The following is a 23,838-nucleotide window of genomic DNA, read 5'->3' as shown; positions in this document are numbered from 1 at the left end:
CAAACCTAAGAAACAACCATGGCAATTTCATTCTTCTGTTGCAGTGTATTCCTTATTTGCTACCATTTAGTCTAGTTAACTTACTTTTGTTTCCATACGAGTAAATGCCACTCCATCAAAGCATACAGAAGTTCCATAAAGAGTATAAGGTGAAGGGAGTGAAGAAGAAGAAAAGAGTATAAGGTGAAGGGAGTGAAGAAGAAGAAAAAGAGGAGAGCTTAACAGGAGAAGGAGAAGAACAAGAGGAGGAAAGCAAGGAACAGTAGTCCCTATTTAATCTAGTTAAATTAGCTAGAATAGTTTAATAGATGGCTTTAAAAACAATAACCTGGAATGTAAACGGTTTGAATAATAAAAATAAGAGGAACCAGATTGCACATGTATTGTTGAAAAAGAATTGGGATTTAATTTGTCTTCAAGAAACGCATGTTATAGGAAAACACAAGAGAGTATTAAGTAATAAGAGATTGGGACTGGACTTTGTGACCTCCGACAAGGTTAAGAAAAGAGGGGTAGTAATTTATATAAAGGAAAAATATGACCCGCAATTACTGTACAAAGATGAACATGGGAGAATAGTGGTGGTACAGATGGTGTTTCATGGAGAAAAAATAGTTGTGGTTGGAATATACGCCCCGAATGAGAAAAAATCAGCTTTCTTTTTGGAATTAGATAATATACTAATGGAATGGATGGACCAGAAAATGATATTGATGGGAGATTTTAATGGGGTGGTGACGCCGAATATGGATAGATTAACAAAAAGACAAGATGGGAAAGAAGGTAAACTACCACGATCTTTCTTCGACATGGTAAATAATTTGGGATTGACGGATGTCTGGAGGTTTAAAAACCCTACTGCAAAACAATTCACTTTTTTTTCAAATCCGAATCAGAGCTGGGGGAGGATAGACAGTATTTGGGTCTCGAGGGAATTGGTACAGAACTTAATTAAGTCTGAAATTTGGCCCCGAACTTTATCTGATCATAGTGCGGTTTCCATGGAGTTAAAAGGTAGAGAGGTTAAAACAGCCAGATGGAGAATGAATGAATATTTATTTAATGATCAAAGGATAGTAAATAAGGCTATAGAAACAATTGAAGAATACTTTAGGTGGAATTTAAATGGAGAAACTTCCATAGAGACGGTGTGGGACGCAGGAAAAGCGGTCATGAGGGGTTTTTTGATTCAGAAAAATACCCAATTAAGAAAAGAAAAAGAAAAAAAGAAAGAGCAGATTTCAACACAGATTATGGAAAATGAAAGAAAATTAACTGTTAACCCTAGTGAAGAAAGTTTAAAACAGAACTTAAAAATACTACAAGCTAAATTTGCTACAATAATTAACCAAGAGATAGAGTGGAAAATTAAGAGGATGAATCAAAAGAACTTTGAGTCCGCAAATAAGATAGGGAAATATCTAGCGTGGCAGTTGAGAGAAAGGAAGAAGTTGAGTACGATCAGTAAAATAAAAGAAGGAGATATGATTATGGAAGAACCAAAAGAAATAAAAAGAATATTCCAAAGATATTATAAGGATTTGTACAAAAGAGGAGAGGAAACAGAACAAGAAATAGATCAATTTCTGCAAAAACACCATCTGGAACAAATTGTAGAAGATGAAAGAGCAGCACTAGAGGAGAAAATAACACAGGAAGAGATAAAAAAGGCTATTAAAAAGATGAAAGCTGAGAAGGCGCCGGGACCGGACGGCCTTCCGGCCAAATATTATAAAATATTAATTAACCAAATATCACCAGTGCTGGGAGAGGTTATGAACAATATATTGAGAGAAGGAAAGATACCTAATACCTGGAAGGAAGCCTATGTTACATTGATCCCTAAAAAAGAGGTGGACACTATGGAAGTAAAGAACTATAGGCCAATCTCATTATTAAATAATGATTATAAGCTATTTGCAGACATAATGGCGGAAAGATTAAAGAAGGTCTTGATTAATAAAATTCATGGTGATCAAACAGGATTTCTCCCAGGGAGACAATTACGGGATAATGTAAGGAATTTGATTGACATTATTGAATACCTGGACATGAAAATAGACAGAAAAGCCGCACTGGTTTTCATAGACGCCGAAAAGGCATTTGACAATGTTTCCTGGAACTTCCTAAAGAAGGTTTTGGAAAGGATGGGAATTGGCGAAAAATTTAGAAGAGGCATAGAAGCAATATACAAAGAACAGAAAGCAAAGCTGGTGATAAATAATAATACAACAGAATATTTTAACATTTATAAAGGGACCAGACAAGGTTGCCCCCTGTCCCCCTTATTATTTATTGTAATTTTGGAAGTACTTAATAAGAGACTGAGGGAAGCAACAGAAGTGAAAGGAATTAGAGTAGGAAAGAAGGAATTCAAAATTAAAGCCTTTGCCGACGATATTGTTCTGACTTTGGAAGATCCACAAGATAGTGTAAAAGAAGCATTACAAAAAATTGAGGAATTTGGAGAGGTGGCAGGTTTTAAGGTAAACAAGAATAAAACTAAAATGCTGGTTAAAAATCTAACTAAGGAAGAAACGAAAGATCTAGAACAAAAAGTGGAAATCATGGTGGTGAAAAAAGTGAAATATTTGGGAGTGTGGATCACGGCAAAAAACATAAACCTATATAAAGATAATTACGAAGTTACATGGAAAAAAATAAAGAAAGATCTGGAAATATGGGGGAGGATGAAATTTTCCTTTTTAGGGAAGATAGCAGTGGTTAAAATGAACGTTTTGCCGAGGATGTTGTTTTTATTTCAAACTCTTCCAGTTATTAAAGGTTTAAAACAATGTAAAGAATGGCAGAGAACCCTGATGAAATTCATCTGGCAGGGGAAAAGACCAAGGATTAAACTGAAAATACTAACTGATAAAAAGGAAAGAGGAGGTTTTGCTCTCCCAGATCTGAGCCTATATTATGAAGCAGCGTGCCTACTTTGGCTAAAAGATTGGATAAAATTGGAGAACAGAGACCTACTAGATTTAGAAGGTTTCAATAATCGGTATGGGTGGCACGCATATCTCTGGTACGAGAAGGTGAAAGTCCATAGGGCTTTCTTAAACCATATTTTCAGGGGACCAATATATCAGGTCTGGGAAAGAAATAAGAACCTTCTCGAAAGAAAAACACCATGGTGGATTTCACCAGTAGAGGTCTTAACAATAAAAAAAAACAACATGGAAGGGAAGACAGCCACCTACGAAGATTTGGTAAGAAAATCAGAACAAGGGCTTAAACTTAAACCGTATGAGGAAATAAAGGATCAATTCACCGGTTGGCTACAATATCATCAGGTGAATGATATGTTAAAACAAGATAAAAGAAAAATGGGCTTTGAGGACAAGAAATCAAAATTCAATATAGAAATAATAGAAGGCAAAAACAAAACATTGTCTAAATTATATGACATATTACTGGAATGGCATACAAAAGACGAGGAAGTCAAAGAGGCAATGATTAAATGGGCAATTGACTTCGGTTATAACATCGAGTTTGAAAAGTGGTTGAAATTGTGGAATAGAGATATTAAATTTACGGCCTGTACGAGTTTGAGAGAAAATGTTTGGAAAATGCTCTATAGATGGTATCTTACGCCGGCAAAATTGGCTAAAATCTATAGATCAGAAAATAAGACATGCTGGAAATGTGGTGAAGTGGAGGGAGACCTCTACCATATGTGGTGGCAATGCAACAAGGTGAAGGTTTTTTGGGAAGCAATTTATAATGAACTTAAAAAAGTTTTTAAATATACTTTTCCCAAGAGACCTGAGGCCTTTTTGCTGGGAATAATGGGTAAGGAAATAAAAAATGAAGATAAAAAAATATTTCTCTATGCCACCACAGCCGCAAGAATTATGCTGGCACAAAACTGGAAAATAGAAACTATTCCTAACATAAGTGACTGGCAGGTCAAAATGATCAACTATGCCGAGCTAGATAGATTAACAGGCAGAATACGAGACCAAGACGACCAGAAATTTCAAAAAAATTGGAGTAAATTTTGGAATTATATTGGAACGGATATATAGGAGGAACTGGCGGTATTAGAAAAACTTTATCAGCTAATAACTATAAACTTTAATAAACTAATTACGCAATCCGAGATTTATTTGATACTTACCAAAAGGGTGAAGGGAAGTCAAAGGCTAAGGAGAGCCTAATGGTTATATTATTATTTTTTGTATGATTGTATGTTTCCTTTTTGTAGAGTATGAAAATAGGATGAATAATTTATGTTAAAATGTTTATTTTTGTATTTGTTAGTTCTTTTTTCTTTTTCTTTTTTTTTGTACAAATTCTGAATAAAAATTTACTTGCCAAAAGAGTATAAAAACTAGTAGAGTCTCAATCTCACTTTCCTCCAATTAACTGGAAATGTGAAAGTCATCATCTCAAAAGAAAAACTTGCCCTTTAAAAGTGTTCTAGCTAAAAATAATTGACCAAGTTAACATTTTTCCTCCACTTGCTCGCTCACAGAAAGATATACAAACTTTTTTAAAGGTCTCTTAACCAATATTCTACATAGGTTTGGCCGCCTCTTGACATATTGTCACCAAAATTGGCATAGGGGTTAGGGCTTGGGCCTTATTGCAGCTGATTTTTGGCACAGGTTTGGCCTCCTCCTGAATATTTTCCCCAAACTCAGCAGGAGGGTTTCCAATGTGGGGGTGGGAGGGTCTTTACTGATGTTTGGGTGCCAGGTGCCATTTTGAATCAAGATGGCAGACCAAAAAGGGAGTTTACTGTGACTTCAAGTGATATGTAGTGTGACGGGCCCAAACTCACAAAGCACACTATCCATTTTAAAGCATCTCAATATTTTGGGGGTTCTAAAAATTCCTAGGCAGTGCTAGGCACTCTCTGCTTGTGTCTGTAAAGTTAAAAATTTCTTGTTTATTATAGTAACACTAGAAACAAAATAGCCATACAGAATAAACATGTGACCTTAATTCACAACCCCACTGATTCAAATTTGTCCATCAACCATAGCTTTAATTGATTTAATCAGTAATTTAAGGCTGCAATCTTAGCCCTATTTAGCTGGAAGTAAGTCCCATTGAATTAAGTAAGACTCAGTTCTGAATAGGTATGTCAGTAAATGTGTTGCATGTAGATAGAACTGCAAAGCATGGCTGGTCTTGTATTACTGTCCAAATGTGTAACTTGTAAGGGATCCTTGTAGACTAATATTTTCAAATAGGGAGAAATGCAATAAAGTTGAAACCACACATATTTTGCATTCCTGTGCTGAGAATGCTTTATTAGATGTAATCAATTCTTTTGTTCCACTGCCTTCACAACAAATGCATATTGTCTGTCCATTGCCCTGGGGGACGTATAATTAGAATACTTTTACATTTAATTTAATGTATGCCCATGCCTGCTATAAATTCCCTTCTCAGACTTTAGATGAGACAAATAATACTATCTCAGCTCATAAAACCACCATGCTGTGCTGTGAGCGTTTTATCTTTTCTGGATCAAACTCTTGGCTTACTAGCTATTTAGGAATGTTTCAGACAACATTCCCAGTGTTAAAGCTTGTAGTTGGAGGAAAGAAACTGTTGTAACCTCCTGAATTCTACATCTGGTGATTTGATAATCTATGAACAAAATCTGTCGGCTGGAAACCATTACTGTCAATGGGGCATTTTTTAAACAAGTCTAAAGCTATGGTAATGATTTCAAATTATCAGCCAAGTCAGAACAAGAGGCAGAACAGGACACAGATTTCCCATCCCACAGGAAATTCCAACCTCTCAGTGACATAAATTATTCTGAGTTGAGAAGAAAAAAAGCTAAGCTTTGGGGTTGGTTTTAATCAGTTTTGTTTATGGGTTTTTAAAGGATATCTATAGTTTCAGAAGCAACTGGAAGATGCCATTTCCAGATGCATTGAAAGGCCACAAGAGGCGACTTGTGGAGAACAGTCATGGTGGCGTAGTGTGGCTGCAGTTAGTTGCTACTCTGTGCAGAATTCCCAGGCCTCATCGAGAAGAGTGCATTTGCAGTGAATTTCTACACACTAGCAAAGGACAAGACCTTACAGAAGCATCATTTTGCTGACTGGCAATCCATGCTTGAGGGACGCAGGTGGTGCTGTGGGTTAAACCACAGAGCCTAGGACTTGCCGATCAGAAGGTCGGCGGTTCAAATCCCCGCGACGGGGTGAGCTCCCGTTGCTCGGTCCCTGCTCCTGCCAACCTAGCAGTTCGAAAGCACGTCAAAGTGCAAGTAGATAAATAGGTACCGCTCCAGCGGGAAGGTAAACAATATTTCCGTGCGCTGCTCTGGTTTGCCAGAAGCGGCTTAGTCATGCTGGCCACATGACCCGGAAGCTGTACACCAGCTCCCTCGGCCAATAAAGTGAGATGAGCACCGCAACCCCAGAGTCAGCCACAACTGGACCTAATGGTCAGGGGTCCCTTTACCTTTACCTAACCCATGCTTGAGTTGTATGAGCTCTGGGTTTCAGTCCCTGGCACCTCTAAGAATAAGGTAGGAGCCGCTCATGTGAAAAGCCTCTGCATAAGACGCTGGCGACCACGGCAAGTCAGACTAGACAATATTAGGTTATACGTACAAAAAACCTGACATGGAATAGCATGGTTTCCTGTGTTTCTAGCCCAACCATGATTTGTGAATTGGTTTTGGGTTAGGTCCAGGTGCAGTTATTAAAAACAAAATTGGCTTCCATGGGAAAATTAACGTCTCAGTGACAAGATGAATCTAATTCCATTGAGCACATGGATTGATAATATGGACAGATTAGCTACATATGAACGAATTGCATGTCGACGCAAATTACGAATGGATAAATACGAAGAAATCTGGAATGAATATTTAAGCGATAAGTGGGGGGAAGTGGGAGGAGAGAGAGGTGGGAAAATATTGTTAAAAGGGTGCAGTCATAGGTATATCAGTGTATTTAAATCTGAGTTGTCAAATTGTGTTATTATTGTTATGGTTTTTGTTGTAGTGTCTTTTGTGGTTGTTGTTTGCATAGAAAAAATGATTAAATAAATTAAAAAAGAAAAGATGAATCTAATTCCTGTGGGATCAATCAACTAATCTAACTAGTTAGGGATATAACCTGGACAGAGATTTTGTCATGCAAACAAACAAAATCCCACTGCACAAATGTTTTAGCCACATGTACTGTAGAATTGTAGAGATTGAAGGGACCCAAGGGTCATCTAGTCCAACCCCCTGCAATGAAGGAATCTCAGCTAAAGCATCCATGACAGGTGGCTATCCAACCTCTGCTTAAGAACCTCCAGGGAAGGAGTCCATAACCATATCGTCTTACTATCAAATAGAAACTCAATCGCTGTTGGTGTTTTGAGTCCTCTGCAGTACAGTATTAACTTAAAATATATCGTATACTCTTTCCAAAGTGCATATAAATGCCCTTGATGATTTAAGACATTGTACAAGATTAAATTGCAGATATATTAGAGAAACATTTGTCACCATTAGGTGCAGCTAAACAGAAGCCCTAGCTGTCAGCATTTGTACGTGGTGCAGATGAGTTTTCTCATCCCTTGGGCTGGAAATACATCTGTTTTCAGTTGTGGGTGAATTTCAGATAGTGGTAGCCTTTGTAGTATGGCTGACTGTATTCCAAGCAATGAGGCATTTGGAAACAAAGAAAGGATAATTGTCTTAGTATGAGCATGAGAGCTGATGGGCTGTTTTACATGTCACTCAATGTGATTAAAAAATCTCATGTTGTGGAGGTTTAGGCATGGCACCCTCATAACCCACTCTGGCCATTTGAAGCGAAGTATAATTTGGATGGGACGCAGGTGGCGCTGTGGGTTAAACCACAGAGCCTAGGGCTTGCCGATCAGAAGGTCGGCGGTTCGAATCCCTGCGACGGGGTGAGCTCCGGTTGCTCGGTCCCTGCTCCTGCTAACCTAGCAGTTCGAAAGCATGTCAAAGTGCAAGTAGATAAATAGGAACCGCTCTGGCGGGAAGGTAAACGGCGTTTCCGTGCGCTGCTCTGGTTTGCCAGAAGTGGCTTAGTCGTGCTGGCCACATGACCCGGAAGCTGTACACCGGCTCCCTCAGCTAATAAAGCGAGATGAGCGCTGCAACCCCAGAGTCGGTCACGACTGGACCTAGTGGTCAGGGGTCCCTTTACCTTTTATAATTTGGATTGCATGTGCAATCTGTCTACATCAAGTACCCAACAGATATTGTGGACTACAACTCCCCTCAACCCCAGGTAGCAGGGCCAATGCTCAAGAATAATGAGTGCTGTAGTTCACAGCCTCTAGAGGGCGCCACACAGGCTACCACTTGTATGCATGACATTGCCCGATTTATGTATGACATACCAGATTAGCATAATCAAAGCACACCAGAACAAAGATAGATGGAAGGAAATCAGCAGATATTGAGCATGCAAGTTACATACCACTTCCTACAGGTGATGGAGCACATGCCATCAGAATTTCAATATTGATGAATGTCTGGCCATCCCTACATGGGTGAATAAATGAACAGGAGAATGTAGCCCATTGGGGTGGGCCAAATTAGCCATTTCCTTGCACGTAGCTAAGTTCAGCTGACAATTCATAAAATGCTGCTATAGTTTCCATTTGATGACTATTGCTCCGCTTCTGCTGTTAACTGGTCTTGGTACTGATTGCATAACTGGACATGCTGTAGGGCAGAGGTTGACCCAACTCTCATCTGCCTTTTCCGCCATGGCCAATAGCCAGGAATGATGGGATATGTAGTTCATCAACATCTGGATGATTCGCCATGCTTGCTGTGGGGCTTAAACAGTTCAAATACCTTTACAAGTAGCACTCTGGTGAAAGAGGAGAGCGCAAAATATGGTTTGAAGCTCAACATCAAAAAACCGAAGATCATGGCCACTGGGCCCATCACCTCCTGGCAAATAGAAGTGGAAGAAATGGAGGCAGTGGGAGATTTTACTTTCTTGGGCTCCACGATCACTGCAGATGGTGACAGTAGTCATGAAATTAAAAGACGCCTGCTTCTTGGGAGAAAAGCAATGACAAACCTAGACAGCATCTTAAAAAGCAGAGACATCACCTTGCCGACAAAGGCCCGTATAGTTCAAGCTATGGTTTTCCCAGTAGTGATGTATGGAAGTGAGAGCTGGACCATAAAGAAGGCTGGTGGCCGAAGAATTGATGCTTTTGAATTCTGGTGCTGGAGGAGACTCTTGAGAGTCCCATGGACTGCAAGAAGATCAAACCTCTCCATTCTGAAGGAAATCAGCCCTGAGTGCTCACTGGAAGGACAGATCCTGAAGCTGAGACTTCAATACTTTGGCCACCCCATGAGAAGAGAAGACTCCCTGGAAAAGACCCTGATGTTGGGAAAGATGGAGGGCACAAGGAGAAGGGAACAACAGAGGACGAGATGGTTGGACAGTGTTCTCGAAGCTACCAGCATGAGTTTGACCAAACTGCGGGAGGCAGTGGAAGACAGGAGTGCCTGGCGTGCTCTGGTTCATGGGGTCACGAAGAATAGGAAAAGACTAAACAACTAAACAACAACATGCCATTAATTTGTGCTAAAAGAGTGAATTGTCCTAAATTGCTAATATGCTGTTGAGCTTATGTCCAGCTTGCAGGCATCTCACAGGCATCTGATTGGTCACTGTGAGAACAGATGCAGTACTAGAGGGCCAGTGGCCGGATCCAACAGGCTCCTCTTGTGTGGTAATTTACTTTTTAAAAAAGGAAATAATAATATGCTTTAAAGTCATTCCTAGATGAAAATTTTAAATAGTTTCCTGCTGCCACCTAGTGTGTGAGAATAAAACTATCCTTAAGTTTCTAAATAACGGTGTAGCACAGGCACCCCAAAACTCGGCCCTCCAGATGTTTTGGGACTACAATTCCCATCATCCCTGGTCCTGTTAGCTAGGCATGATGGGAGTTGTAGTCCTAAAACATCTGGAGGGCCAAGTTTGGAGGTGCCTGGTGTAGCAGCAAAGCACCATATACTGTAGTGTACCTTCGGCTGGGGAGGGTGGGATATAAATAAATTATTATTATTATTATTATTATTATTATTATTATTACAGTGGTACCTTGGGTTACATACGCTTCAGGCTACATACGCTTCCGGCGGTGCGGTAGCAGCAGGAGGCCCCATTAACTAAAGTGGTACTTCAGGTTAAGAACAGTTTCAGGTTAAGAACGGACCTCCAGAACGAATTAAGTACTTAACCCGAGGTACCACTGTATATTATTATTATTATTATTATTATTATTATTATCCCTGCAAAGTATCGACCCCCATAAAGGTCAAGGACTAGCACAGAAAACCACACAAACATCATCTTAGATGTTATAATTATACAATTTATAAACTGTTCATCATTACAAAGCGGTCGTGGAAAGCTGTTTGTTCATTTACAGTTATATTGTTAGATTATTAGACTCATTAACTTTTGCAAATAGCGTATTTATTTGACTGCTGCATAATCTCATCTTTGATAGCTGTGACTTGATCTTCCAGTTGTCTCAGCTGATCAGCCTTGTTTTGTTTAATCCGGTTCAGATCCTGTATCTTATTTTCCAAATCTGAAATTTAAAAAAGAAAACATCAGGTGGTTACGTACAATTAAGTAAGTAAAATCCTTGTAAATCACTGCCCCCCCAAAAAACTGTGAGTTTCCAAACTTCCTTCTTTGAAAGACCTCTTTTTCATTTTGGCTTGGCAGTCAAGGAACCTCTGCATTAGGGCTGCCATCTTGCAACCCAGACACCGGATATGGGCCTTTAAATCTCCTGGTGCAAGGAGGGAGGCGGAATAATGCAGCTATAGTTCCTTTTCATTTTGCAGTCCTGTCTTCCACACCCGCTTCCCTCCCGCGGTTAGCAGAAACTCTGATCTGAGGACATAAGAAGACTGGCATGTTCTCTCCCTCCTGGTCTTTCGTTCAGGAGCTTCAAAAGCTTTCTTCAGCCCGAACATCACAGCGACCGATGCCAACAGACATTGGCACACTTAGGGATCTGCAGAGTTTGCGCAGTTGCGTTAACAGACCTCAGCAACTCAGCATTTTGGCTAATCTACTTTATTGACATATAACACAAGGAGCACTGCAACATGCCTCCCACTCTCTCTAGCATCAGACAGCAAAGAGAGAAAGAACAAAGGACAATAGTCCCACTTCACGGAACACAGTAACACAAACACCTTGTCTCCGTCACTTCCCACTCCGTGGAGTCAAAACATATACCAAAATCCCATGACTGCAATCATGGAGCAGGAATTCTAACAGTAAGTACAGTGGTACTTTGGTTTACGAACTTAATCCGTTCCGGAAGTCCGTTCTTAAACCAAAGGGTTCTTAAACCAAGGTGTGCTTTCCCATAGCAGCGGGGGACTCAATTTACAAATGGAACACACTCAACAGGAAGCAGAACATGTTCTGCTTCCAAGGCAAAGTTCACAAACTTAATCCAAGTTGTTCATAAACTAAGCTGTTCTTAAACCAAGGTACCACTGTAATTGGCTTTTTCCACTGAGCCACTATTTTGTACCTGGCTCGTATTGGTGCATCTCAATATATTGCAAAGCGTGGAGTCTCCCTACCCCTGACCCAGAATATTCCCTGTGGCCGTGTATTGTAGGAAAAGACCAGTGGTGGCAGGCAACCTATATTCTGGGATGTTTTTGCATCATTACTGATATTCTCATTGAGGGACCCCTGATAATTCACTGAGGAACATGCAAGAATCATTGAATGGGTATGTAAATGCAACATATATACCTGCTATTCTTTTCATTTTCTTTTCAGTCTCTTTAGCCAGTTTCTCAGCCTCATTTTTCAACCGATTCAGTTTCTCTAAGGTTTCCAAAGGAAGGCCTTTGGCTTTGAGCTTTTCTTGTAAACTGGCATATTCTTTTTTAAGGTTAGCAAATTCCTGTAACGACAATATTTCCCAATGAAAAGTGTTGTTGTTTTTTTATACCTCTGCTACGAAATTTAGTTGTCTGGTTTTTCTTGCTTGCTTTTTAAAGGTTTAATCAAGTAACAATTTTTTCGGCCAAAAAATAAACATTGTCACTGAAGAAAAAATACCACTATGGAAGAAAAATAAACATACTATTTCTGGCAGTTAATAAAAAAATCTCAATAAGTAATCCAACATGTTAAGAAAGTGGGAGAGCCCAACTATCCTATTTGACTTTCACCTTCAGACTTCATTAATGCTGTTATTATACATACATTCAAAACAAAAAACAAGACAGAATACCCTTCTAACTTTTATTCTTCTGAATTCCAATACAGAGAGTAAAGATCTCAGGTCAATCAGAATCTGAATGAAATTAAAGTGGATTAATGGCACACAGCTAACATTTTATTCTTGCAGGGGTCCTGACTTGTTTGCAAGGCCCATGAGAGATGTAGATTCTCTTCCTTTCCTGTTCTCTGCCATGACGATAACAGGTTGAAATTATTATAGCATATGATTGGTTGTACTCTACTCAAATATGGTATCCCAGCTTTTGCACTTATTTCTTTCCACTAGGGATTATACAAGGGATGCTTGAGCCAATGGTATATTTGCCTACTTCATGAATTGATTAAAATATTTTATTTGCAACAAACCAAAATGGTGTTAGAGATAGGACAATAAATAAGGCTTAAGGCCAATTGAGATGTCAATCCCCACCCGCATTTTAGCCGCAAAATGAGCCCCTCCATTTGACATGTCATGATATGGAAGATTCTAGTCAATCCCATACTGAGACAATGCTTGTGTTGAACTCGTGATATCAGAAATTTGCAACAGGTTGAGGTCATTGACTTTTTAAATTTCCTTCAGCCTAGGTTCGCTGGTGATCTGCATGTAGAGTAATTCAGTGCCTTTAACTGTAGCATTTGTCTCTTTTTTTTACACAGTTGCCAGTGTGAAGGCCCAGTGATTTCAATTTTGGGTGTTCTTTAGGTGGGATTTTCAGAACATAACCCCTGCCTAAATTGTGAGCTTACAGCATTACCTTATTAGTTGCTACAGCTTGATTCTGTGCTTTTTCGGCCTCTGATTTAGCATTGGTGACTTGTCCCCTGCTCATCTGCAATTTTGTCTTCAAGGAAGCGATTTCATCTTCCAGCTCTGACTGCTTTTCTGAAAAGTCCACTAATTCATCATCCGTCTTGTTCATTTGGTCCGCAGCCTGCAGAAGAATCATCATGTAATCAACGGGATGCTTGTAACTCATTACCCAACAAGACAATTTTAGAGGAGACCAACTGAAATCAATGGGCTTAAGTTACTTAGGCCCAGTGATTTCAATGGGTTTGCTCCTTCAGATGCACAAAACAGACTAAGCAAGGATTCCATAGCTATACTATAGTGTGGATTATTTAAATGGCAAATCAAGTTAGCAAGTTAATAAATAAATTAACAGGGCATGGGGGGATGTATCCTAAAAGCTGGCATGCTTTTTAAAAAATTCATTTTAAAATTGTTACAACCCATCCTGGTACCTGCTGGTGAAGGATTTTTAAAATACAAGAATTACAGATTTATGTAGAAATGGGATAGAACAGACTTATGGAGGAACACATATAAAACTGTCCTGGTATAATTATTTTCCTCTGTCAGGACCAGTTTGGGAAGGAACATTGTTATCTAAGCAACTCATTCCACCAGGCTATTCCCACCCACCTGACTGATATGGCCCACAAAGTTGAGACAGGAATAAGCTCCAAAATGAGAATGGCAGGGCTTAATCAACAGGAGCCATGTGGGAGTTGGCGTCTGGTCCACCCCACTACTATGCTGAAGTTGAAAGTTCAGAGAAAGAACTGTGATAAAGGGAGTCTTTTGAAAGCGGAAAATACTTGGCAGCTTCATTCTGCCCTTCCCCCTTTAAGACAGAAATATGTGAAAACACGTGGCAAAAAGAACAAGAGCAATTTTGTTATTTGCAGAAGCTGATAGGAATACACTGATGCAATAACATCAATAACATTAAAAAGAAAAACCCACAGACTGCTTTGATAATGGGTTGAAGCCAACTGAATGAAGAACTGGAAGCCTAAGAAAATAAATGTTAGTGAAATTCTCTTGTTTGCACATTCTCTTACTCGCTTTTGAAAAGTCTCTGATGAAAGTTAACTGTAAAGAGGATACCTTTGCGATTTTTGTTTTCGTTTCTTCTATTGATCCATTTAACTTTGCAAAGTCATCTCTGGTTTGCTGTTGAATATTTTCAATGTCTTTCAAGCTGCTTATCAATTCATCAGGTGTTGGGAGACCTTTTGCTACTTTCCTAAGTAATAAAAAACGCAGATCTTCTGAAGTATGAGAATATAGATATGCAACACACACAGATATCTAGCAAACAATAGGTTTTTGCCCCAAGGAGCTTACAATAAAAACAGAGGATGAAAGAGAGAGGCAAGAACATTAGTATAAGAGTATATTTATAGAATGTTTAGATGACTTAGTTCACATCGGTCTACCCATTGTGGGGCTGAAAATGCACTTCCGAATGTAAAACAAAGGCAGACAGATATACAATTTTCTATGATTTAGGGATAGTTTCCAAATCACAAACACAACACAGTGGTCCAAAAGCCAAAGGCTACCTGAGAGATTGTTGGGGGTGGCATGAATGCTGTTCTACTGACTGGGTCATAAGCGCAGCATTTATGTCCATGAAGGACCACCCAATATACCAGTGGAAAACTCACTGGAGTACATGTACCACTGGTGGTAGGACCTGAAGCAGGGTCTTCCATGGGCATGTTGAGGGTGCAGGATGGGGCTCCCTTGGATTTACAGGATCCAAAACACTCTTGTTCCTCTGATATTCCCGTGAATCAGAACTGAGAGTATATCAGGCCTGGAGCTGGCATAGCTAATTTCGCTCCCATTACAGTCAATGGGGAGGTGGAATGGGAAAAGGGACAACTGAGAAAAAGTTACTCCTTTGTTATGTACTGAGTTGAATAGGATCCAAAATGCAGCAGGCTGATTGTTACTAGAACAATCCAATCCAAAATGCAGCAGTCTGATTGGTCCTAGAACAATGCAGCAGTATGATTGGTCTGCAGGAGCCACCCAATCCAGCTCCAGATGGAAGTGAATCCACAACCTGATTGGCCTACAGGAGAATTCCGGAATTAGCCAATCACGTGCAGCCCATTGTGTAACTAATGTATATAAAGCAGATACTTTGGGGGAACTTTCATTCCTCCTCACCACTATGAGCTGAATAAAGAGCATGAAATCCACACTTGACTCCGAGTATATCTCATCCTTCATCTCCGATTCAGCCTGGAAGCAGTCAGCATGGCTTTGCGTAGCAATTGCTCAGCCACATCCAATCTCCCCCACCCAATGACAGGACTGTAAACTAAGACAATATTGTACTTACTCAGCTTCTTGTGCTTTCGCCAATAGTCCCTGTGCCTCTTCCATTTGCTCACTTAACCCATTCACCTCTGTCGGGGAGACCTCGCACTGTGCCATGAGACTCTTGAGTTTGTCAAGCACCATGCTTAGCTCTTGGGGAGACCCTGGCAACTGGAGGCCCAGGACATAGTTTGCAACTTTCTCTATGTCTTCTGGTGGGGCACTCTCCTCTTGGAAAAGTGGAGAAAGAACAGTTTAAGTCCCAACATCCTTGGTCTAACATATAATATGAATATACAGATATTATCTTGGGAGAAAAACAATGACAAACCCAGACAGCATCTTAAAAAGCAGAGACAACAAAGGTCCGTATAGTTAAAGCTATGGTTTTCCCAGTAGTGATGTATGGAAGTGAGAGCTGGACCATAAGGAAGGCTGATCGCCGAAGAATTCATGCTTTTGAATTATGGTGCTGGAGGAGACTCTTGAGAGTCCCATGGGCTGCAAGAAGATCAAACCTATCCATTCTGAAGGAAATCAGCCCTGAGTGCTCACTGGAAGGACAGATCCTGAAGCTGAGACTCCATTACTTTGGCCACCTCATGAGAAGAGAAGACTCCCTGGAAAAGACCCTGATGCTGGGAAAGATTGAGGGCAAAAGGAGATGGGGACGACAGAGGACGAGATGGTTGGACAGTGTTCTCGAAGCTACCAGCATGAGTGTGACCAAACTGTGGGAGGCAGTGGAAGACAGGAGTGCCTGGCGTGCTCTGGTCCATGGGGTCACGAAGAGTCGGACATGACTAAACGACTAAACAACAACGACAGATATATCTAAGACAGGTGGATCAAAAAATGGGTTTTGAGCATACTTGCCTACGAGAAAGTTCTTCAATCTCTTGATGAGCAATTTGATGCTTTCTCTTTCCCTTTCTATTTGATCTTTATTTTTCTCCAGCTCTTCAGCCATCAGCGAGGCTTTCTTTTTGGTATCCCCAGTCATTTTCCTTATGCTTTCAATCTGTGAGTGTAGATAGATATGTAGACAGATATTTAAATAATGAACTGATCTCTTTAAAGTTTAACTTTCCCTGACAAAGCAAATTCATATTTCCTAAACCTGTTTCTACATCTCACACCCCTAACTGATAAGATGGTTCCATTGGGTGTAATAACAGCATTTGTTTTTGTAACTTCTGGGCCCATCTGAATCTGGAACTCTCTAAGCCATACTTAAGGAGCCTAAGGGTTGGGTCGTTCATTCATTTTTATTTGTATGCCATTTTCCCACAAAAAACAACCATGCTCAGAAGCGGCTTACAACAAAGAAACGGATGCATTTCAAACACTACGAAAACAAAGTCATAATAAGATAGCAAAACAAAAATGTAGTAACATACAAAAACCTACCGTATTTTTCGCACCATAGGACGCACCGGACAATAGGACGCACTTTGTTTTAGAGGGGGAGAAGAAGAAAAAAAAAAATTCCCCCTCTCTGCCCAGCGCCCCTTCAGTGAAGCAGCAGGAGGTGCTGCACAGAGAGGGGGAGAACTTTCCCCCTCTTGTTTTCCCGCTCTAAAACAAGGTGCCGTTTAAGGTGCGTTCAGGCGGCTACCTTGGAAGCCTGGAGAGTGAGAGGGGTCTGTGTGCACTGACCCCTCTCGCTCTCCAGGCTTCAGGTTCCTTTCGACCTGCTCTTTGGGGCTGGCGGGGGGAAGCCCACCACCAGCCCCAAAGAGCAGGTCAGGGAGCAGCGGAAAGGCGCAGCGGAGAGGCTCCTGCCATAGCCGCGCGTCACCTCTCCAGCCGGGAGAGGGTCGCAGGGGGCTGCTTTAGCCCCCCGCGCGCTCTCCCGGCTGGAGAGGTGACACGGGGCTGTAGAGGCTCCTGCCATAGCCGCGTGTCACCTCTCCAGCCGGGAGAGGGTCGCGGGGTGCTTCTTTAGCCCCGCGAGTGCTCTCCCGGCTGGAGAGGTGACGCGCGGCTATAGAGGCTCCTGCCATAGCCGCGCGTCACCTCTCCAGCCAGGAGAGGGTCGCGGGGCTATGGCATCTTCGCTCCATAGGACGCACACACATTTCCCCTTCATTTTTGAAGGGGAAAAAGTGCGTCCTATAGAGCGAAAAATACTGTACATTTCAATACTGTAGATATTATAAGATACTGGCATATCTTGGGGGAAAAATAGAATTTTGTAAAAACCTTTCGTAGCTCAAATGTGCTATGTTCAATAAGTTTACATTGAAACACACAAGATTGCTGTTACATGTGGTACCTTCTCTTCAGATCCTTGCATTTGGTTGGTCAAGTTATTTAACAACAGGACTGTCTGACGTCCTTCTCTGATAGCATTTGTAGAAAGAGGGAGTGCTCCATTACAGTTTGGGCCGCCACAATGTCTGTTTCCCCGGCTATCTCGGCATAAAGCCCCACCACAATCTGATACACCGCAAGGAAAGTTTCCTGGTAACCCACATATCTGCATTGAAACAAATGTACTGGTTGAAGGAAGCAATAATACAACATGATATTAATGAAATGTGCTAGAAGAGAGCTTGAAAACATTACATTTGTATGCTCTTCATCTACCTCAGAAAGGTGAAATATGAAGCCTTCTTTTAAATTAATGGTTTTTCAAAAACTTTCTACCTTGAGAGAACCCTCCCCACACTGATTTGCAAAGCAATCAGAGCTATGGATTAGGTAGGGCTGCCATATGTCAGAATTTTCCCGGAACTTCAAAGGCGGAATTGACGTCTGGGTGGGAAGTTCCGCAAGGAGGCGCTTTGTCCTGGATCTTAGGCATGTCAACAACAAAAATTGCATTTTTGTAGAAAAAAGCTCAACCACTTTCAGGGTGTGCACAAGGCACTAACTAGGCCTGTTGTGCCTCATTGTAATCTCATGTGAATTGAGATTTGCTGTGCAGCTGTATTTTGCAAAAGAAAAGAGAAGTGTCACATTTAACTTGGCCCTGAGAACACACTTTGGAACACAACCAAGTTTCCCCTGCAGCAGAAGCTGTATGGTGGTAAATGCCCATTGTAGACCCATTGACGTTAACAGACATGACTAATTTACGACCATTCATTTCAATCGTTCTAGGACGAGTGTTGGACACAACCCATAGGCCCGGATTCAACTAACATAGTATGCTAGCAGAAGCCAGTGCAACAAGGCTTTCCCTTTCCCCGTCTCCACACTGTCTGCTCCCCACACCTCTCCCCACTCTGCTTTGGAGGGTCAGGAGAACCCGCAGAAGAGTGCATTGGTAGAGGGGAGGGGTGATAATTCAGTTTTGCAAGCAGAAATGTTTGCACTGACAGAACAATCGGAAAGACTGTGATGTTGAATTCCTCCCAAAGTCTCTAAGGCTAGCATTACTAATGTTTCCAATGAGGAACCCTTAAAAAAGTTTCTCTGGCACTCCAGAACACTGGACACAATGATAAACACATTTTCTTCTCTTGCAGATGTTAAACCCTGTTCACACCAGGCATGCATTCCCAGTAGTAATTGTGAAGAAGCATGTTTCTTATTTGTACATTTCAATATGAACCACATTTACTACAGAATATGACTTGTTGGGTTTAATGGGGCTCACTTTCAACCAAAAATGCAGAGTTCTGCCACTGTGGTTTACAGGTTGGCTTTCTTCGTTTCCACAATTTATGCCCCTCTCTATCGGGTCAAAGCCTTCCATACTGGCGAAGAACATATATTTTTTCAGGGCAATTTACACAATAAAACAAATACGTATGATGTCTCACCAGCCATGCTGTGATGGCTGAATTATTCATTATGAGTAGTAAAGTTATACTTTCTGCAAGGAACTAATACTTACCTTTTCATTTAGATGTTGAATATCTGAAATGTTGAACAACTTCAGCTGCCCCAATGCAGCACTTTCTTTTGAAACTAGATCATCTAACATGCGAAATGTATTACTCCTGGTTTTTCCTCCATGTGTTAGGACAGACTTTGAGCCACTGATTCTCTCTCCAGCCGACAACGTTATTTGGTAATAGTTATTTATTTTGTTGAGGGAATCTGAATCAAATGACAACGTTACTTTGCCTTGTTTCACTTCATATATTGAAGTTTGGACCCACTGAAATAAATGGGCTCTCCTCTTTGAGATCCCAGCTCAGGGTGTGTGAGGTGTCCTGTTGCCAGGATCATGGTATGTGAGGAGGGAGTTTAAACTCTTTCCTCCTCTATCACAGGTCTGATGAAAATCATCCAGCCCCTACCCAAAGCTGCTATCAGCCCAGAGATGGAAGTTTGCACTGGCACTCATGGAAATTCTTACTCCTGGGGTAATAGCAGCTTCAGAAAGATAATTTTCCCAATTCTGTGGCAGGAGGAGGAAAGAGTTAATCCACTTTCCCTTGCACCATGGTTCTGACAAAAAAGGGGTCCTACAATAGCCATGTGGGATGTGGGTGGCACTGTGGGTTAAATCACAGAGCCTAGGGCTTGCCGATCAGAAGGCCAGTGGTTCGAATCCCCGGAACGGGGTGAGCTCCTGTTGCTCGGTCCCAGCTCCTGCCAATCTAGCAGTTCGAAAGCTCATCAAAGTGCAAGTAGATAAATAGGTACCGCTCCGGCGGGAAGGTAAAAGGCGTTTCCGTGCGCTGCTCTGGTTCGCCAGAAGCGGCTTAGTCATGCTGGCCACATGACCCGGAAGCTGTATGCCGGCTCCCTCGGCCAATAAAGCGAGATGAGCGCCGCAACCCCAGAGTCTGTCACAACTGGACCTAATGGTCAGGGGTCCCTTTACAATAGCCATTGAGAGCCAAACACACACATATGCTTTTGTACACTTTATCTGCTTAAAACATAGCTAGGTCATGCTTCCCCCCCCCCGCCCAATTCAGAGAAGAATGCATCAAAACATAGTATTTCAATAAAAAATGACAGGATAGATGTGGATTGTGTACACTGCTTCCAAAACTGTTGGTGGATGCAAAGTAAACGGGAGTGTGTACACAGCCATGCACACACAACTTCAAGTGATGCATTTAACATCAAGTGATGCATTTAAACTAGGTGCATTTAACACATATGTAGGCAAACTAAGGCCCGGCGGTCGGATCTGGCCCAATCGCCTTCTAAATCCGGCCCGTGGATGGTCTGAGAATCAGCATGTTTTTACATGAGCAGAATGTGTGCTTTTATTTAAAATGCATCTCTGGGTTATTTGTGGGACATAGGAATTCGTTCATTTCCCCTCAAAAAATATAGCCCGGCCCCCCACAAGGTCTGAGGGACAGTGGACCGGCCCCCTGCTGTAAAAGTTTGCTGACCCCTGATTTAGCATTTAGTTTATACAGTAGTCAAACGTAGAAACACAGAGCATCCATGCCTGGTGCCACACTCACGGTGAAACAGAATTTGATGTGCATGATCATCACACGTCTTTCCCACTTCTGTGGGAATGACAGAATAATCTGAGACACTTACTTGCTTTCGACCAAAACTCTTCAGGGGAAACAGAAGCTTACATGGGTTTCCCACCCACACACCCCAATTCCTGTTGTGGTCAAGTGGAATACTTCTTTTGCTTTCAAAGGAATTCACTTGCAATGAAGACTGCAGTCCAGTGCCCAGTTTCCGAGAAGGAACCCACACTGAACACAGTGGGTCCTAAGGTAAAGGTAAAGGTAAAGGGACCCCTGACTGTTAGGTCCAGTCGCAGACGACTCTGGGGCTGTGGCGCTCATCTCACTTTACTGGCCAAGGGAGCTGGCATACAGCTTCCAGTTCATGTGGCCAGCATGACTAATCCGCTTCTGGTGAACCAGAGCAGCGCACGGTGACGCCATTTACCTTCCCGCTGGAGTGGTACCCATTTATCTACTTGTACTGTGTGCTTTCGAACTGCTAGGTTGGCAGGAGCAGGGACCGAGCAACGGGAGCTCATCCCGCCGTGGGGATTCAAACCGCCAACCTTCTGATCGGCAAGCCCTAGGCTCTGTGGTTTAACCCACAGCGCCACCCGCGTCCCATATACAGTGGGTCCTACTTCTAAGCAACTATGCATGTGATTGCATTGTATGGCTCCTCCTTTGCTCCTTGATTAAATGGGTTTGCAAAGGACTAAACTGGATTGACATTAATTGCATGAGTGCAATTAACATGCACGTTAAAAATGAAAATAAATTAAACATGAGCTACAGAGGGGCCTGAGCATTCCTGGGATCACAGGACCCAGGCAGACTTCTCAGATTTAGTTTGCTTTCTGAAACAACGCAACTTTGTTAAATTTGGAAGGACTGAAACTATATCGCTATGGGACGTTCAAGCTGCTCAAGAGGACTAGTAACAGAGTTTTCACCTTGATAAATTAAGTGTTTCAATTTAAATATAAATTCTGAAGGTCTGAAAGCTCTGCACTGCAAGGGGTTGTGGTGATGTCCCCCCCCCATGTAATTTAATAAATTTTAATTATTGGCCCTTCCTACCTTGGAGGTGCATGTAATGATTCCTTTGATGCAGCTCAGACATCTTTTGCAAGGTTTCAGACAGATGGTCAGCATCTTTCCTAATGCCTTCTATCATATTGTTGAGGTCAGGGAACTGGTCCAGAAAGTCAGGTTGCCGATACATTTCCGAAACCTTTTGTCTAAAAAGAACAACAACAGATCAGCAGCCCCCTAAGATTTAGGGTTAAGAACCGCACTTTGCCTAAACTTAGCATCCTAACCTAGTACACTAATGGGCTTTTACTAGTCTTGACTATATTCCTGGGAAATCACAGCATCTTGAACCCAACAGTTTTTGGACAGGATTCCTGCTTTGAGCAGGGAGGCAGCTGCACTAGATGGCTTCCAAGCTCCCTTCAAACTCCTAAATTCTAAATTTTCTGTTACTTTATCTAGATGCACATCACTTTAGTTTCTTTTGAGGAGTGGCATTCTTTTTTGTACTTTCTGTATTAGGCAGATTAAATATCTGCAGTGACATGGGTATGACATTAGGGATGGAAGCATCTGTCGGTTTCAGTCTTCTCAGTTTCTCATTTATCTTATCTTCTCATTTATCTTAAATTCCGCTCTCTACATTTCTGCAGCAATCTGCGATTTAAAAATAAATCCTCGTGAAAATTATTCAGCATATTAGTGTTAATTTCTCCTAATAAACACATCCTTGTATGCAGTTTTGGCATATGTGCAAATTTGTTGAGCAGTTTCGTCTAATATGGTGCATGTATGTTATTTTCACGAATATATCCATTTTTAGGCACAATTTCCCCTAATATATGTATTTTTGTTAACATTGGTTGAAGAACTGCACCACAAAATTCAGGGAAGCGCAAATTTCAAAGGATGGCCGTGTTTCAGTTTCTAGTATTGTTTCGGGAATTGCAAATTTGATCGATTCAGCTTTAAATGCAAAAAACTGAATCGACTTCCTCCTTTATCCCTATTGTACATTAAATTTAGCAACAGCTGTCTAATTCACTTTGGCAATATTTACAAGTGATGTGTCCCAGACTAAAAAAATTCATAGCATCAGTTGGAAAGTCAGCACATGCTAAACATAAAGGAAATGCCAGTTTGTGGCACCACAGCTACCCTAAGATTGGAGGCAAGCCCCAAATATTTATAGGTCTCTTTCTGGAAATGTGACATCCTCTGTTGACAGGTGGAATTAAAAGCAGCACTGGTGGGGGTGTGGGAACCCCATAAAACTTTTATGTCAGTCTTCCACCATTCAATGTTCCAGGTAGACCACAAATGAATTGGTATTTCTGGGGCATCTTTCCTTCATTTTGTGAAAAATAATGTTTTTATTTATTTTACTGTTCTGGCCTTTGGGTCAGTCCTACCCCAGTTACAATGAAAGTGAAAAAACAAAATTGATCCTGAAAAAAGGTCATCTGAGGTTATGTGTTATCATGCTTAGCTCATGTCAAGGCCCAGATGCATTCTGGGGAAATAAAGATGATGGCAGGTGCTGCGGCTGCTTTGCCCAGTGCTTTCATCAGAGCACTGGGCCAGCAAACAAGTTTTTATTAATGTAAAGAAAGCCCACTTTCAGCTGCAGTAGGCCCTATGGGGCCTAGCATTTTAGCCTACCATATAAGGGATGCGGGTGGCGCTGTGGTCCACTCTGGGTGGCTTCCAACAAAGACCAAAAATACACTAAAATGTCACACATTAAAAACTTCCCTGAAGTTTTTTTAAACCACTGGGCCTCTTGGGCTTGCTGATCAGAAGGTCTGCGGTTCGAATCCCCGCGACGGGGTGAGCTCCTGTTGCTTGGTCCCTGCTCCTGCCAACATAGCAGTTCGAAAGCACGTCAAACTGCAAGTAGATAAATAGGTAACACTCCGGCGGGAAGGTAAACAGCGTTTCCGTGCACTGCTCTGGTTTGCCATAAGTGGCTTAGTTAGTCATGCTGGCCACCTGACCCGGAAGCTGTACGCCAGCTCCCTCAGCCAGTAAAAGC

At 41.5% G+C, this 23,838-nt stretch overlaps 1 protein-coding gene and 1 long non-coding RNA gene across 6 annotated transcripts in view; one reads left to right on the top strand and one right to left on the bottom strand.

Annotated features, from left to right (window-relative positions):
• Positions 1-23,838, top strand: part of LOC308486721 — an 80,216-nt gene that overhangs the window by 11,687 nt on the left and 44,691 nt on the right. Inside the window, exon 4 of one of the 4 annotated variants that reach the window (XR_013991212.1) lies at positions 5,855-9,097. The exons of the other annotated variants lie outside the window; for them this stretch is intronic. This is a non-coding gene — a long non-coding RNA (uncharacterized lncRNA). Of the gene's footprint in view, positions 1-5,854; positions 9,098-23,838 lie in introns of those variants that run through there. 4 annotated transcript variants of the gene reach the window in all.
• The window catches only part of LAMB4 (laminin subunit beta 4), a 66,642-nt gene continuing 53,149 nt past the window's right edge, over positions 10,346-23,838 (bottom strand). For both annotated transcript variants that reach the window (XM_081023423.1, XM_081023424.1), the window contains 9 exons: positions 21,849-22,009; positions 19,226-19,431; positions 17,657-17,860; positions 16,255-16,399; positions 15,401-15,608; positions 14,152-14,290; positions 13,013-13,189; positions 11,778-11,931; positions 10,346-10,581 (listed from right to left, as the gene is read on the bottom strand). In XM_081023423.1, the coding sequence (XP_080879549.1) occupies positions 10,442-10,581; positions 11,778-11,931; positions 13,013-13,189; positions 14,152-14,290; positions 15,401-15,608; positions 16,255-16,399; positions 17,657-17,860; positions 19,226-19,431; positions 21,849-22,009 (1,534 nt within the window). In that variant the 3' untranslated portion in view covers positions 10,346-10,441. The remainder of the gene's footprint in view (positions 10,582-11,777; positions 11,932-13,012; positions 13,190-14,151; positions 14,291-15,400; positions 15,609-16,254; positions 16,400-17,656; positions 17,861-19,225; positions 19,432-21,848; positions 22,010-23,838) is intronic.

Source organism: Podarcis pityusensis (genome assembly GCF_964106645.2).
Source record: "Podarcis pityusensis genome assembly, chromosome: 10".
Classification (NCBI taxonomy): domain Eukaryota; kingdom Metazoa; phylum Chordata; class Lepidosauria; order Squamata; family Lacertidae; genus Podarcis; species Podarcis pityusensis.
Note: the sequence above shows the minus strand (reverse complement) of the source record. Positions and strands in the feature narration are given on the sequence as shown.